The sequence below is a fragment of the Channa argus genome, chromosome 8 (genome assembly GCF_033026475.1).
Source record: "Channa argus isolate prfri chromosome 8, Channa argus male v1.0, whole genome shotgun sequence".
Lineage (NCBI taxonomy): Eukaryota > Metazoa > Chordata > Actinopteri > Anabantiformes > Channidae > Channa > Channa argus.
The window spans coordinates 22218530-22232005 of NC_090204.1; the positions used below are offsets into that span (position 1 = coordinate 22218530).

At 40.8% G+C, this 13476-nt stretch overlaps 1 protein-coding gene across 2 annotated transcripts in view; it reads left to right on the top strand.

Annotated features, from left to right (window-relative positions):
* LOC137131883 (BMP/retinoic acid-inducible neural-specific protein 3-like) overlaps positions 1–8067 on the top strand; it is a 45915-nt gene extending 37848 nt beyond the window's left edge. For both annotated transcript variants that reach the window (XM_067513718.1, XM_067513719.1), the window contains exons 7-9: positions 931–1153; positions 5482–5824; positions 6758–8067. In XM_067513718.1, coding sequence (XP_067369819.1) covers positions 931–1153; positions 5482–5824; positions 6758–7528 — 1337 coding nt within the window. In that variant the 3' untranslated portion in view covers positions 7529–8067. The remainder of the gene's footprint in view (positions 1–930; positions 1154–5481; positions 5825–6757) is intronic.
* The last annotated feature ends 5409 nt before the right edge of the window (positions 8068–13476 follow it).

The window sequence follows — 13476 nt, forward strand, 5'->3', positions numbered from 1 at the left end:
ATATTGCGTTTTGGCTTCAAATCTCTGCTGAAGCCAAATGTACGGAGCCTGAGTTATGCTGAGCCTCTGCTCATAACACAACCTTTGCGATTAAACTAATAAGTAACCGCAAGCTCATCTGAAACCCGCACAGGTGTCACCATATGAGGTAAACTTCTTCAACTTGTCCAACTTGTCTTTTGCAGAGAAAATGAAGGCAGGAAGTGCAAAAGGGGAGTGGTCATAATGCCCCCCTCCATAAAACAAGGGTTCCCTTGACCTAAACAGTTCACAATCGAATATACACATTTATACCAGCTACCGAGTTAACCATTATTGGTAAGGTTGTCCAAAAACATCATTTCATATACAATCACATAATCATAATCCACAAAAAGAGTTGGTCCTGCATCCTAAGACATCCTTCCAGTCTCCAAACTCCAAAGTTTTAAGAGATTGAAGGGTAGAGAGATGAGCAGAGATAAACAGGAAAAAGAATTTACCCACCTATGGATGCTCAGGACAGAGCACAGCACTACCATTATCAAAGCCCTTGATGTGACGAATATTTATGTTGTACCTCTGAAACAGGACTTTTTGTTGAAACCCGTGGCCCCACATAGAGAGATAGGCGTCTGCTGTATACCCTGGCACTAAAAAAGGTGCAATTTTAACAGTTTGGTTATAATTACAAGATCTCAGCGTTAGTTTGGTTGAGGATGAGGTATTAAATAAACATAGTTAGATGGTGTTAAAATCAAAAGTGTTTTAGTTGCATTTCACTGAATAGTCACATAGCTTACATAACGTAACAACACTTCAGGTTTCACACTGCTAGCATTTAATAGGAATAATGCTAGTATTAGTATTTAGTGGCCCTGGTGGCTCAATGGGCAGAGCATTTGATTTGTGTTAAAACTCACTTTTCATGTGTCTGTTCTGATGCTGCAGATGAATTCAACGCATTCTATGCGAGGCTGCCACAGAACTATTTCCTGAATGTGTCAGCCATCCAGCATTTGTGGTCCCTGGACAGCCTGTTCCAGTGGCGATATGAGCAGCTGGAGAACAGCATGAGGGTCCTCTCCAGGCGAGCTCAAAGGGTCATCTTCAAGCTCTTTAGTCTCAGTAAAAGATGCCACCGGCAGCCACAAGTCCACCTACCAAGAGAACGGTGAGCACTTCCCCTGAATTGCATTTGGTTTCTCCTAATCTGAATCTTGACAAAGCAGGTATAACACTTAATTCCCTTAGTTTTAGTCAAGCTTGCATTTGAATAAACTGTCAACATTTGTATACTAAAGCTATTCATTTTCTATATTCCTCTGTCCCCCATTGATGTACAGTTTAACTCCAGGGAGACGCACGGCTCTGGCATTTTTTGTCCAAAGCTTCTGTACATTGAGTCACATTCTACAGTTGTCTTGTAAACAAGGTCCAGTTGATACAGTAGCATTTCACTTTTTCATTTTCATTTCACAAATGATATCCCCTTAAAATGTGTTTGTACAGTTTGTGCTAATAGATACACGCTGCATACGTGGTGATTGGTCATTAACATGCCAATTGTCTGGTCTTCTTGCTGATGACTCTCACCTCCTTTTCTTTGTTACCGGAACACTAAACTATAACTGCGAAATCCACAAAACTCTGCTTTAAAATTTAATTAAATCATCATTTCATATATAGTACAGTACCATGAAATTTTCTGAAATCCCACTGAAACCAGATTTTCTACCCTGGTTGCATAGCCACCGAGGAGTTTTACTGAGTTCTGCATCAGATGAAGTTTCGAAATGGGAATATTTGTTGATTGGTTTTCTTATCTGTGTAACTTAAAGGCCTTCACTGATTTTGAATTTGCTTCTTTTAGTTCTGGTTTAGGTTGTGTATTTAACTGAACGTCCCTCTGACTTCCGTACATTAAAATGTGTCTCTACTTTTAGCTGAAAAACCCCTCCAGGTGACATCACTTGGAGGAACCTTAAGTTCAGATGATGTAATCTTGTTGCTCACACTGCTTCTCCGGAGCACCTCCAGATGACATCATCGGAACTCCGCAGACTGAAAAACTCCCTAGCTGAGGGACTTCACCCCCAGAAGCAGAGTAATATTTTAACAGTGATGTCAGAGGAAAATTTTAATGCACAACTGTACATTTACACCCTAAACTAAAGCCTAGTGTTAGCAGAAGGCTTGAAATCAATCCGCTCATCCATGACCTCCTCAATAAGATTGTGCAGTTTTATGCACCTTGAGCCTCACCGCTAAAAGATGAGTCATTTTTCAAGTGTCGGCAACTTGTCACTTGTCAGTAAATAAAGATATAAATAAATCCACATTTGCATAAGACACCTTTGTCCGTCAAAGGGGGCAACTGCCAAAAGTGATGAAACCAGCTGCCACTGACAATCACACTGCAGTCAGTTTGACTGATACAACAACAAATGCCACAATGGCATAGAGTGAAATACATAAATAAACTGGCAGATTAATCCATACAGTAAACTCTTTTTCTTTTGTCTGTGGCAGTTTGAAAACCTTATAGCCGAAAACACATAAGTGATTTATGCATATGCTATTCCCACCGTCTTGTCGGCAAAAGAAGTGCCACTGTCCTCCGCCCATCTAGGCAGTGTTTATGTACGTTGTTACTGCTGCATTTACTGTGAAACCTTTCCTTTCCTTTCCCCGTCCTCGGTGAAAATAGATTGAGAGCGGGATGTTTGTCAGTTTGGACAGCGAGAAGCCGAAGCTCTTGGAAACACAGCCCATTCTCCCTTTAACATCCTGTTTGTGGCGCTTGACACAGATGTGACTTGCGTGATTGATTTTGCTTCCTGGGGGCTACTTTTTCCTCAAGGCTGACAATTATGAGCGAATAAGCCAGTCAAAGCAGCAGTCAGCTTGGCTTTTATTTGGGGAGTAATAATAGGACTGCACAGTGCAGTACACCTTGTACTCAAACTTGTGCCATTAGACATAATGATGCACGTTGTCATTCAAGCTCGTTCAGCATTTCTGCTTTAATCAGCCTAAAATAAGCATTTCTAATGTTTAGAACCGGCTCAAAAATGTTATACATTTTTTTATGAACTTGTCAAGGTATTTAGTAGATTAGACCAATTCCAGCTTTACTGCCTCACACTGTTTCCATCACATTAATTTGTACAGAGTAAAAGTACAGAGTACGGCCGGAAGGTGTGATTAATGCACATCATGACAATGGTCTTTTCCTTCTGTACTGTCTTCAAATCGATTGCTTTTGCTTTGTTCTTGTAGTATTGATGTGCCTATTAATTGGCTTCACACATATTTATTTAAATAGTGTATAAACAGTAGCTCAGATATGAGACAAAAAGGAGTCAATAATGAGGTGGAGTATTGCTTTGCCTCAGCAACAATATTTGTAGTAAAAAAGAAAAAAGCCGGGTATGTGTATATGTGTTATGCATACATACATTTTAAAAAAGAAATAGAAAGAAAGGAATATACCAATGTGTCTATATAAGAAAAGCGAGATAAGGTGGTGCACTTCTGGTTCGTTCCTTATGTGATGTAATGTGCGTAAAACACCTTGAATGCAAAGTTCCATACAAGTAAAACCATACAAGTCTTATTACAGTGAAATACTGGGATTTTGAGCTTTATTGTGACTGTGCACAGTGCCAGGACAATAAAAATGGCTTTCCCACCTTTGTGTTGAATAAGCGGACTGACAAATCCCTGACGTCAAACCCATCTTACAACTTTAGGATGAACGAACTGTTTGCCGCTGGCGGATGCTAAACGACGGAGAGTCGCATCTTCAAAAAGCACGGCCGTCTTCATTCCTTTGCTTCTCTTCTGCGCATTATGTCGATCAGTGAATTGTAATAAGAAGATAATAGTTTTGTATCATCGAATCCACTATGACTTTAATTTTAAAGTCGTTACACCAGTGGTTTGGAGGGAGCCAGCAGGAAGCATGCAAGCTGTACATAATCACACCAGGGGACTAACGTTAAAAGTGCAGTTCTGCTTGGAGACTGCTTTGCTCTGCTGAAGCAGTTGGGGGTGAAATGCCTTGCACACAGGTAGCAGTTGATTGAAAGGAAGAGTCCTTTCGGTTCATTTCCCGTGACGGCTATTAGAGGAGGGGGTTGATATTCACGACAGTGATTTGCTCATCTTAAACTTGCTTCTCGCTGTCAAGCACACAATATGACTGGGATACAGAGGAAGGATGCTAAAAATGTAATCCAACAAACATTTTCAGATTAGCATAAAGTTTACCACAGTATGCCCTCATCAAAGAAAAAGCTTTTTTTTTTTTTTTTGTGAAAGGAAATCCAGCAGTGTGTACTGTGCATTTCCCCTCTTCAGCAAGCAAAGAGGATAAGAGGCATAAAGGGATCACAGTCGAGAAAGTGCTACAGACGGGAATCAAACTCTAGCCCACATGGGGGTATTACTGTATCTGTATGACTGAGAGTCAGTTACCCTACGGCTGAAGCTCACTTCTAATATTCATGTCACAAACTGATCAAAGACAACTTTCTCTCTCGCTACTGTCTCACGCGCTTCTTTTCCTTCCTTCCTTCCTTCCTTTTTCTTTGTTTGTGCTCATATTTTTTGCATGGGCAAAATACACTCACCTACTCTCACAGTATTAAATAAGAGGTTTTAGATATTTTGAAATGCACGCTCACACTTTACGAGGGCTTGATTAAAGCTCGGTTCCCTTAGATTAAAATGCACCGTTTCGTGTTGGCGAAAAGTCCCAGATTCTTCTGTTAATAGCATGAAATAAGATGAGCGTGTTCAATGAATGGCAAGGTATGAGATCCTGCTCATACCTTGTTCGCTTGAATGTAAACAATACTGATCTTGGAAATACTATTTGCGGGGCAGTGGTTAGAGAACCGACCTTGCGACCAGACAGCTACTGTATTTTAGTTCTGAGAATTGCAGCATGGATTCTGGTTGGGACCAGCAGCACCCGCCCGTCCGTCACAAACACCAGTGTGGTGCCCTTGACCAAAGTCTTCAATAGCAGCCGCTCGAGTGGAGATCCTCAGTGGTCGCAGGTCAAACTGGGCAGCATCCATGTGCAACTGTGTGACTGTGATCAAAGGAAATGTGGCCTCTTACTTACACTATATAAATAAAGGTAAAACTTATTTTGAACTTGAGCTGCATTTATAAGACAAATCCCATCCACCTTTTATAACCGTCACAATCACAATAATCACATGACTAAATGGAATTTTGGTCACAAAAGTTTTAGGATGATGTTTAGATGTCTTTGACCTGCAAACTCACTGGAATCCTCTTGGCTGCGATTGTATATTTTACATTATGCAGCTTATGCTTTATATTGTTAATGAGCAAGCTGTCTGCAGAGCCAGACAGGCATCCTGGACCTAATAAAGCAGCTACCTATTAAACCAGCTCCTTCTAATAGTCTCCCTCTCTGCATCTGTCTCCTCTTCTTATCTTTTTCTTCTTGCTCTGGTGCAGGCCTCAGTCCTACTGGCTGAGTCATTTCCAGTCTCTCCTGTATTGCTCAGAGAACAACCAACTTGGTGGATTCTCTGAGGAGCTTCACAGCTGCAGCTGCCGATACGAACACAGCCCCTGTCAGCTGCCTCCACCCTGCACTATTGGGGAGGGCTCAGCCTGTGCAGCCTGTGCACCAGACAACAACACCCGCTGTGGGAGCTGCAACCCCGGTTTCGCGCTGATGCAGGGTGCTTGCAGGCCCATGGTGGCAGACTCTACTGAGAACTACCTAGGATTTGAGACGGACCTCCAAGATTTGGAGCTGGGCTACCTACTCCAGAGAACCGATCGCAGGCTAGAGGTATTTTTCTTTTAGCTTTTGTTTAATGTTGTCAAGTTACCCAAGAGCTGAGCTGGCTTTTCCACATTACCCTGAGGAGCATACACTTCCTCAAAGGAGCCACTCAGCAGTACAAGTCTTGCCCTTCAAGCAAGAAAACCAGAGGAAACGTATTTTTAGCAGCAACATAACCCTAATTACCATATATAAAAATATGTGGTACGAAATACTGTATGACACGATGGATGATCAATCTTGACGTTTTGCATCCCAGGATCATTCCTAGCAGATAGAGTTTCTCTGAAAAAACTCCACTTACTTCCGAAGTAAATCAGCAATGTGATGATGAAAAAGAATAAATGTTTTGCCCTTTTTTCCCCATTAGTGAATGTAAGGTACAGGAAAGTACAGGATATTATTTTCCAAAGAGGATGATTTCGATGAAATGTGCCCACAGGACATCAAAAACCATTCTCATTTATAGCTGCACTGGGAGAAGCTAACTTAGAAGCTAATTTACAGAATACTCGGAATACACAGAATACATATATTTACAAATAATGTATTAGTATCATCACATTCCATTTCTCTGTAATGCAGTAAAGTGGTGAGTAAACAGTAATCAGTGCGTTAAATGGAGTTCATTTGCCATTAAAACGGGTGTCTTAGGTCAGTTAGCATCTAATTATGGAATGGACGGTTTCCAGGGTAATTTAGGTTCTATTCAGTATTAGGAAGCTTAACAAGATTTATTGTTTGTGTCTTTGCTTAAAGAGCATAGTACAGATCTTGGATGTGTTAAAGCATCAGGGGATGTTGCAGAGAAATGCAAAAAAGTAATGAGTACTGTTGCATTGTGCCTACTCCACATATTTATATCTCTATATAGAGATATATATATATAGTTGTTGTATTCTTGTTTCCATACTGTTTTCATCGCTATTTTTCTCTTAGGTCCATGCCATCTTTATTAGCAATGACATGCGACTCAACAGCTGGTTCGACCCATCATGGAGAAAGAGGATGCTGCTGACACTGAAGAGCAACAAGTACAAGTCCAACATGGTCCACATGCTGCTGGGTATATCCCTCCAGATCTGCCTTACAAAGAACAGCACCCTGGAGCCTGTCCTTATGCTCTACATCAACCCCTTTGGAGGGAGCCATTCAGAGAGTTGGTACATTCCTGTGAATGAGAATGGTTTCCCAGACTGGCAGGCCACCAAGCTGGACCTACCCTTTGAGTGCTATAACTGGACTCTAACCCTGGGCAACAAGTGGAAGACGTTCTTTGAAACTATTCATATCTACCTTCGGAGTAGGATAAAGACTCAAGATGGAGTGAATGACAGTGTGTATTATGAGCCTTTAGAAATGGCCGATCCTGCTCGGAATCTGGGCTACATGAAGATCAACAGCATTCAGGTGTTTGGCTACAGCATGCACTTTGACCCAGAAGCGATCCGCGACTTGATTCTGCAGTTGGACTACCCATACACCCAAGGTTCCCAAGACACAGCCATGCTTCAGCTCTTGGAAATACGAGACCGGGTGAACAGACTCTCCCCTCCGGGTCAACAGAAACTGGACTTGTTTGCCTGTCTTCTCCGGCACCGGCTCAAACTAACTGCCAGCGAAGTGGTTCGCATACATGCCTCCATACAGGCCTTCAGCTCACGCCTGCCCAACTCAGTGGATTACGAAACCACCAAGCTGTGCAGTTAACGGCTGCTTGAAGGGAGATCTGGACTGTACTTGGCCTCAAGGAGACCTCCTGGACAGGAGAATCGTGCCAATTGTGGTGCAGTTGCTCACAGTTGGGCTCTGTCTCTATGGATGACCAAACTGGTTAATCAGGAGATGACCAGCTGTGGATAGCAGGAAGAATGTACTCATCTGATTGTTTTGGTTTTTGTTCTATGGCATCTACCTTCAGTGCTACATTATTTAAAATATGAGGTGGATCAGTGAGAAAATGCACAACTGTTTCTCACAAACTCTTTAAAACAAAAGAATTCTACAGTAGAAATTCAAATACCGCTGTAAATTCGAACCATTCTGTTTAAATATGACTCTGCTCATTTGTACTATAAGTACCAATGCCAAATGGACATTTTATGGTAAAATATGATACAGTCTGTTTGTTTGTAATTTTTATATGTTTCTTTGCTTCAGTGACAGTGCACTTTCCATGAAGACCAGAATACAGTGGTGTCAGTCAAGATTTTGTAGATAAATTGATATTAAAACATCATGTTATAACAGCTTCCAGCAGTTGGAAATAATTTATGTGAAACTAGTTTTTGAATACACTTTTTGGAATATTAATATTCCCTGGTAATCACCTACCACTAGTACACCCTGGTTATTTTGTTGCGATATAGATGCATTTTACACTGGTATCACAGGCAGGTCAAACATGCCAGCTTAAAGGTCCCGCATGAAGGTTTTTCAATCAATATGTTAACAGCCACTCATCATGACAGGTTTATATAAAAAAAAAAAAAAAACATTGTGGATGCAATCGATGCCTCTGCTTCAGTCACGCTTTCGTGAATTAAACCACAAAAATCTGCACTGTATTTCCTTCGGACACAATTTAACAAGGACTGCCAATATTTCCCCACATTAAACATTGCACGTGCAATAATGCAGCCTTGCATGATCTTTAAACTATGCATTTTCAATAACATAAAGAATTGGTGCAGTATTCTTTTTTTTTTTTTTATTCCAAAATCATTTTTCATTCCAAAATTGCCGTGGGAGAAATTACAAAACAAATGAATCATCAGTATTCCAACAGGAGAGCTTGCCCATTTGCAGTTGACTGGCTGACTTTGGACCACTGTAAAAAGTTGTGGTGACTCGGAGCATTTGGGGCTACAGTTTTGGGGAGGCAATTGCCCCACAACGTGTTTTGGAATAAAGATCGCTTAACTTTTTTCCACATTTTGTTGTGTTACAGACTTATTTTAAAACGGATCAAATTGCTTTCCTCAAACTTCCACAAAAAAAATAAGTTTGTAAAAGAAGTTTGTTTAAAATCGTACTTATTAAAGATAAAAAAATAAAAAACACATGCACATAAGTATTCACTACCTTTGTTGGAGCACTTTAGCACCAATTACAGGTTCAAGTCTTTATGAGTATGATGCTACAAGCGTGGCACCTATTTTTGGGCAGTTCCTCCCATTTTTCTTTGCAGTACTTCTAAAGCTCCATCAGGTTGGATGGGGAGCTTTGGTCCACAGCTATTTTTCAGATCTCTGCAGAGATGTTCAATCGGGTTCAAGTCTGGGCTCTGGCTGGGCCCACTAGAGGACATTCAGAAAGTTATCCTGTAGCCACTCTTTTGTTATCTTGGCTGTGTGCATAGGGTCATTGTCCTGTTGGAAGATCAACCGTCGCCCCAGTCTGAGGTCCAGAGAGCTCTGGAACAGGTTTTCATCAAGGACGTCTCTGTATATTGCTGCATTCATCTTTCCCTCGGTCCTGACTAGTCTCCCAGTTCCTGCCGCTGAAAAACATCCCCACAGCATGATCCTGCCACCACCATGCTTCACTGTAGGGATGGTATTGGCCAGCGGTGCCTGGTTTCCTCCAGATATGACACTTGGCATTCAGGCCAAAGATTTTTAGTTTGGCTGGCTGGCCCACTCTGGGTTTCCAGACTTCTTCCATTTACGGGTAATTGAGGCAACTTTGCTCATTGGGACCTTCAATGCTGAAGAAATTTTTTCTGTATCGTTACCCAGATCTGTGCCTCTATACAATTCTTTCTCCGAGGTCTACAGACAATTCCTTGAACTGTTCACCTGTGGAACCTTATATAGACAGGTGTATGCTTTTCCAAAATTTGAACAAAGGAGAGGAGAATGTGATGGGCAGATTTGGTCTTTAGGACAGGAACGCAGAAGGACAGATGGTGGTAGACTTTGCAAAGAGGATGCAAATGGCTGTAGTAAACACTTTCTTCCAGAAGAGGCAGGAACATAGGGTGACATATAAGAGCGGAGGTAGAAGCACTCAGGTGGACGACATCTGGTGTAGACGTTGTAATCTGAAAGAGATCCGTGACTGTAAAGTGTTGGTAGGGGAGAGTGTAGCCAGACAACACAGGATGGTGGTGTGTAAAATGACTCTGGTGGTGAGGAAGAGGACAAAGGCAGAGCAGAGGACGATGTGGTGGAAGTTGGAAAAGGAAGAATGTTGTGTAGTTTTCAGGGAGGAGCTGAGACAGACTCTGGGTGGTCAGGAGGTGCTTCCAGATAAATGGACCACTACAGCTAATGTGATCAGTGGGTAGGAGGGTACTCTGTGTGTCATCAGGAAAGAGGAAAGTGGAAAAGGAGACTTGGTGGTGGAACGAGGAAGTTCAGGAGTTTATACAGAGAAAGAGGTTAGCTAAGAAGAAGTGGGACACTGAGAGGACTGAAGAGAGTAGACAGGAGTACAGGGAGATGCAGCGTAAGGTGAAGATAGAGGTGGCAAAGGCCAAACAAAGAGCATATGAGGACTTGTATGTTAGGTTGGACACTAAAGAGGGAGGGGTGGATTTGTACAGGTTGGCCAGACAAAGAGATAGAGATGGAAAGGATGTGCAGCAGGTTACTGTGATTAAAGAAAAGGATGGAAATGTATTGACAGGTGCCAGGAGTGTGATGGGAAGATGGAAGGAGAACTTTGAAGAGTTGATGAATGAGGACAATGAAAGGGAACGAAGACTAGAAGAGGTGACTGGAGGTTGGAGCTGCCAGGCAGGAGGTCTAGAGGAAGACCAAAGAGGAGATTTATGGATGTAGTGAGAGAGGACATGAAGTTAGTTGGTGTGAGAGAAGAGGACAGGGTTAGATGGAGGCTCATGATTAGCTGAACTTTGAGGTAAATAATGAATTTGATCCAATTTTAAATAAGGCTGTAGCACAAGTTAAGCGATCGTAACACTTTCTGGATGCACTGTAAATGTCACCCAGTGGAGCTGTGTATCTTGTCTGTGCCATAGACCACCTTAAATTAATTAAACCTACATCAGCCAAACAAATCCATGTCGCAGACTGGCGGACACTTAACTTGAGTAGAAGTTGGTTTAATTGTTTGTATAAAACTTTTTCAAAATGTGATTAATTAAGAAAATTGCCCTTTATCCTTAATGTTTGCAATTCTCTTGTAATTGGAAAGGCTCCGCTGAATGAATCTGTTTCCGTCGACGTGAGACTCCAGCCTTTTTCCTTTTCCCTTAACATTAATAATGCTTATCTTTCTAGATCGATTCTGCGTTATGGGGGTAAAAGAGACCAACAAATACAGTATAAAGCCCTTCAGTTCAGTCACTGATCAAACCTTGCTGAGCTTCAACACAGATTTTATCTGCATTATTAATGCAGGTATAAGCCAAGTTTAATTTGTTAACATGTACGTGCCTCAGTGACATTGCAGACCAAAGGGAAGTCAAGCACCTTTGAAGGTTAACAGTCAAAACCTCAATTTGTCTGCTTCTCCTATCAACTCCAACTCATGTCAAAAGCACCGTGGGATGAGGGCTGTACATAGCTGAGTAGCGTTTGATGAGATGTGTGAGTGGTGGAATGCATTACCAAATGTCAGCGTGTCTTTTCCTGGATACCGTGTCAATTACGCAGAGGAAATGAGCGCTTCACCGCAGCATGAAAGAGCAACTCTGAGAGAATGAAAGACAGCACCTCTGGTTGTGTTTGTGGTGACTTTGTTTTGACTTTGAGGTCACTAAATTCCCTGAAAAACATGGTTTCCTACCACGAGCTGCCTGGCAAAGCCCTTCCCTGTGCAGAGGAGAGGGCTCACAAACCAGGGACCTGCAGTGGTAACACTCATCTTCACCAAAAGAAAAAAATAATTAAACAGCTTGGCAGCCTGACTAATTAGGGATGGTGTTTTTGTTTTTTAAGAAAAAGGGAAATGGAGGAGTGAAACATAACTCTGCCCTCCCCGCCGTACACGATCCTCCTCCAGCAAAATAAAAAAGATCCCAAGGTAGCATACCCATAATTATGATGTTTAACAGCACTCTGCTCATTGTGCAATTACCAGCCTCGGTTCTAAAAAACCCATTCTGCAGAGGCAGCTAGCCATAATTCATTACTGCGAGCTTATAAATAGCTTTGTCTTTTATTCCACCAGTGACTCCAAGCAGCCTCCCTTAAGACAGCATGAGTGGGTGGCAAAAGACCAGCATTGATTAGAGAAGCTCTGACCTTTAGTAATCTGCCAATCAAAGGCATCAGAGGCGAGAAAAGCCAGTCCAATTCACTGTAAATCTGCCTGATTTCATTTTCTCTTTGCGATTTACTGAAGATGATGTCTGTTTCGTTGGCTTTTCCATTCTTCTTTGACTGAGCCTGGAGGGAACTGCTACCAAAATGAAGAATGTTTAGATTCCTGATGACACAGGACGGCTTGAATCAACCCCCATTCAAAGCAAGAAAACCAGGAAGCCATGGAGAGTTGCATGGAAAAAGCATTTATAGGACATTAAAAGAGGAACCAAAAAGGGAAAAAAAATAAACTATCATGCTTGAATTAAAAGCGGCTAAAATCAGATACGGAGCACTGTCAGTTCAAAGGCTCGTTACAGTGCAGTACCTCATTTGTATTCTGTGATCGACCGAGACCAGTGCCATATGTCTGCTGGGTTAATATTCCTTCAGAACATCTGAGATGAAGCTCAGCTGACTTTTAAATCAATACTTGTCTTTCAAAACCTTTTTAAATTAGTTTTATTCTTAATAAAACAATGTAATGTAACATAATAATGTCATTTTTTTATCAAAGGTTTCAGAATTGTAGTGATGTGATCTTTGTTTAGAGGCATCACCCTGATTCAGCTATGGTGACAACTGTGACTCAGTCATCTATCAACCCTATTATTATTATTATTATTATTATTATTATTATTATTATTATTATTATTATTATTATTATTGAGAAAGAGAGAAATGTGTGGATTTTTTATATATTTGTATATGTTTATGTGAAATCTGCTAGGACATTTCTGATTCTTGATTTATTGTTTGAGTGGAAATGGGTCAACTTTCTTTTTAAAGTATTGATGTAGTTTTAGGTTAAAATTGAGAACTGAATCCATGACAACACCAATATAATTTGTATTTGTGCTTTACTTTTTATTGAGTCAAATACAATTTTCTTGTTTTTATTTTAGCACAATCTACAGGAAAGCACTGGTAACCCTTTAAAGACTCATCATTTCATAAATATTGTTCCTAAATAATGCAAAATATGTACTTTGGGGTTTTCGGATGACAGACACGTTCCTAAAAAAATTATATTTCTATACAACTAAACAACAATTGCATGTACATTTATTATAACATTTGGATTTAGTTTACATTCATGTAATGAGTAAATGTTTTTTTAAATACTTTTTATTTATACTAAACAAGATTTTCTTTCACCAAAGTATCCAGCAAAACATCCAACATTTTTACAACTTGACCCTACCTGGGTTTAGGCACTCACAGCACTTAGTGACTTTGTGAGTGGTGAATTTTCACCTTCTCTAACCTGAACTAATCACTTATCCCAACCCACAATTAATGAGGAAATTAAATATACTATTTTGAAACCAATGCTATTCAAGTTGTATTTATGGAGAACTGCCACTTAAAATTTCAGGTTTG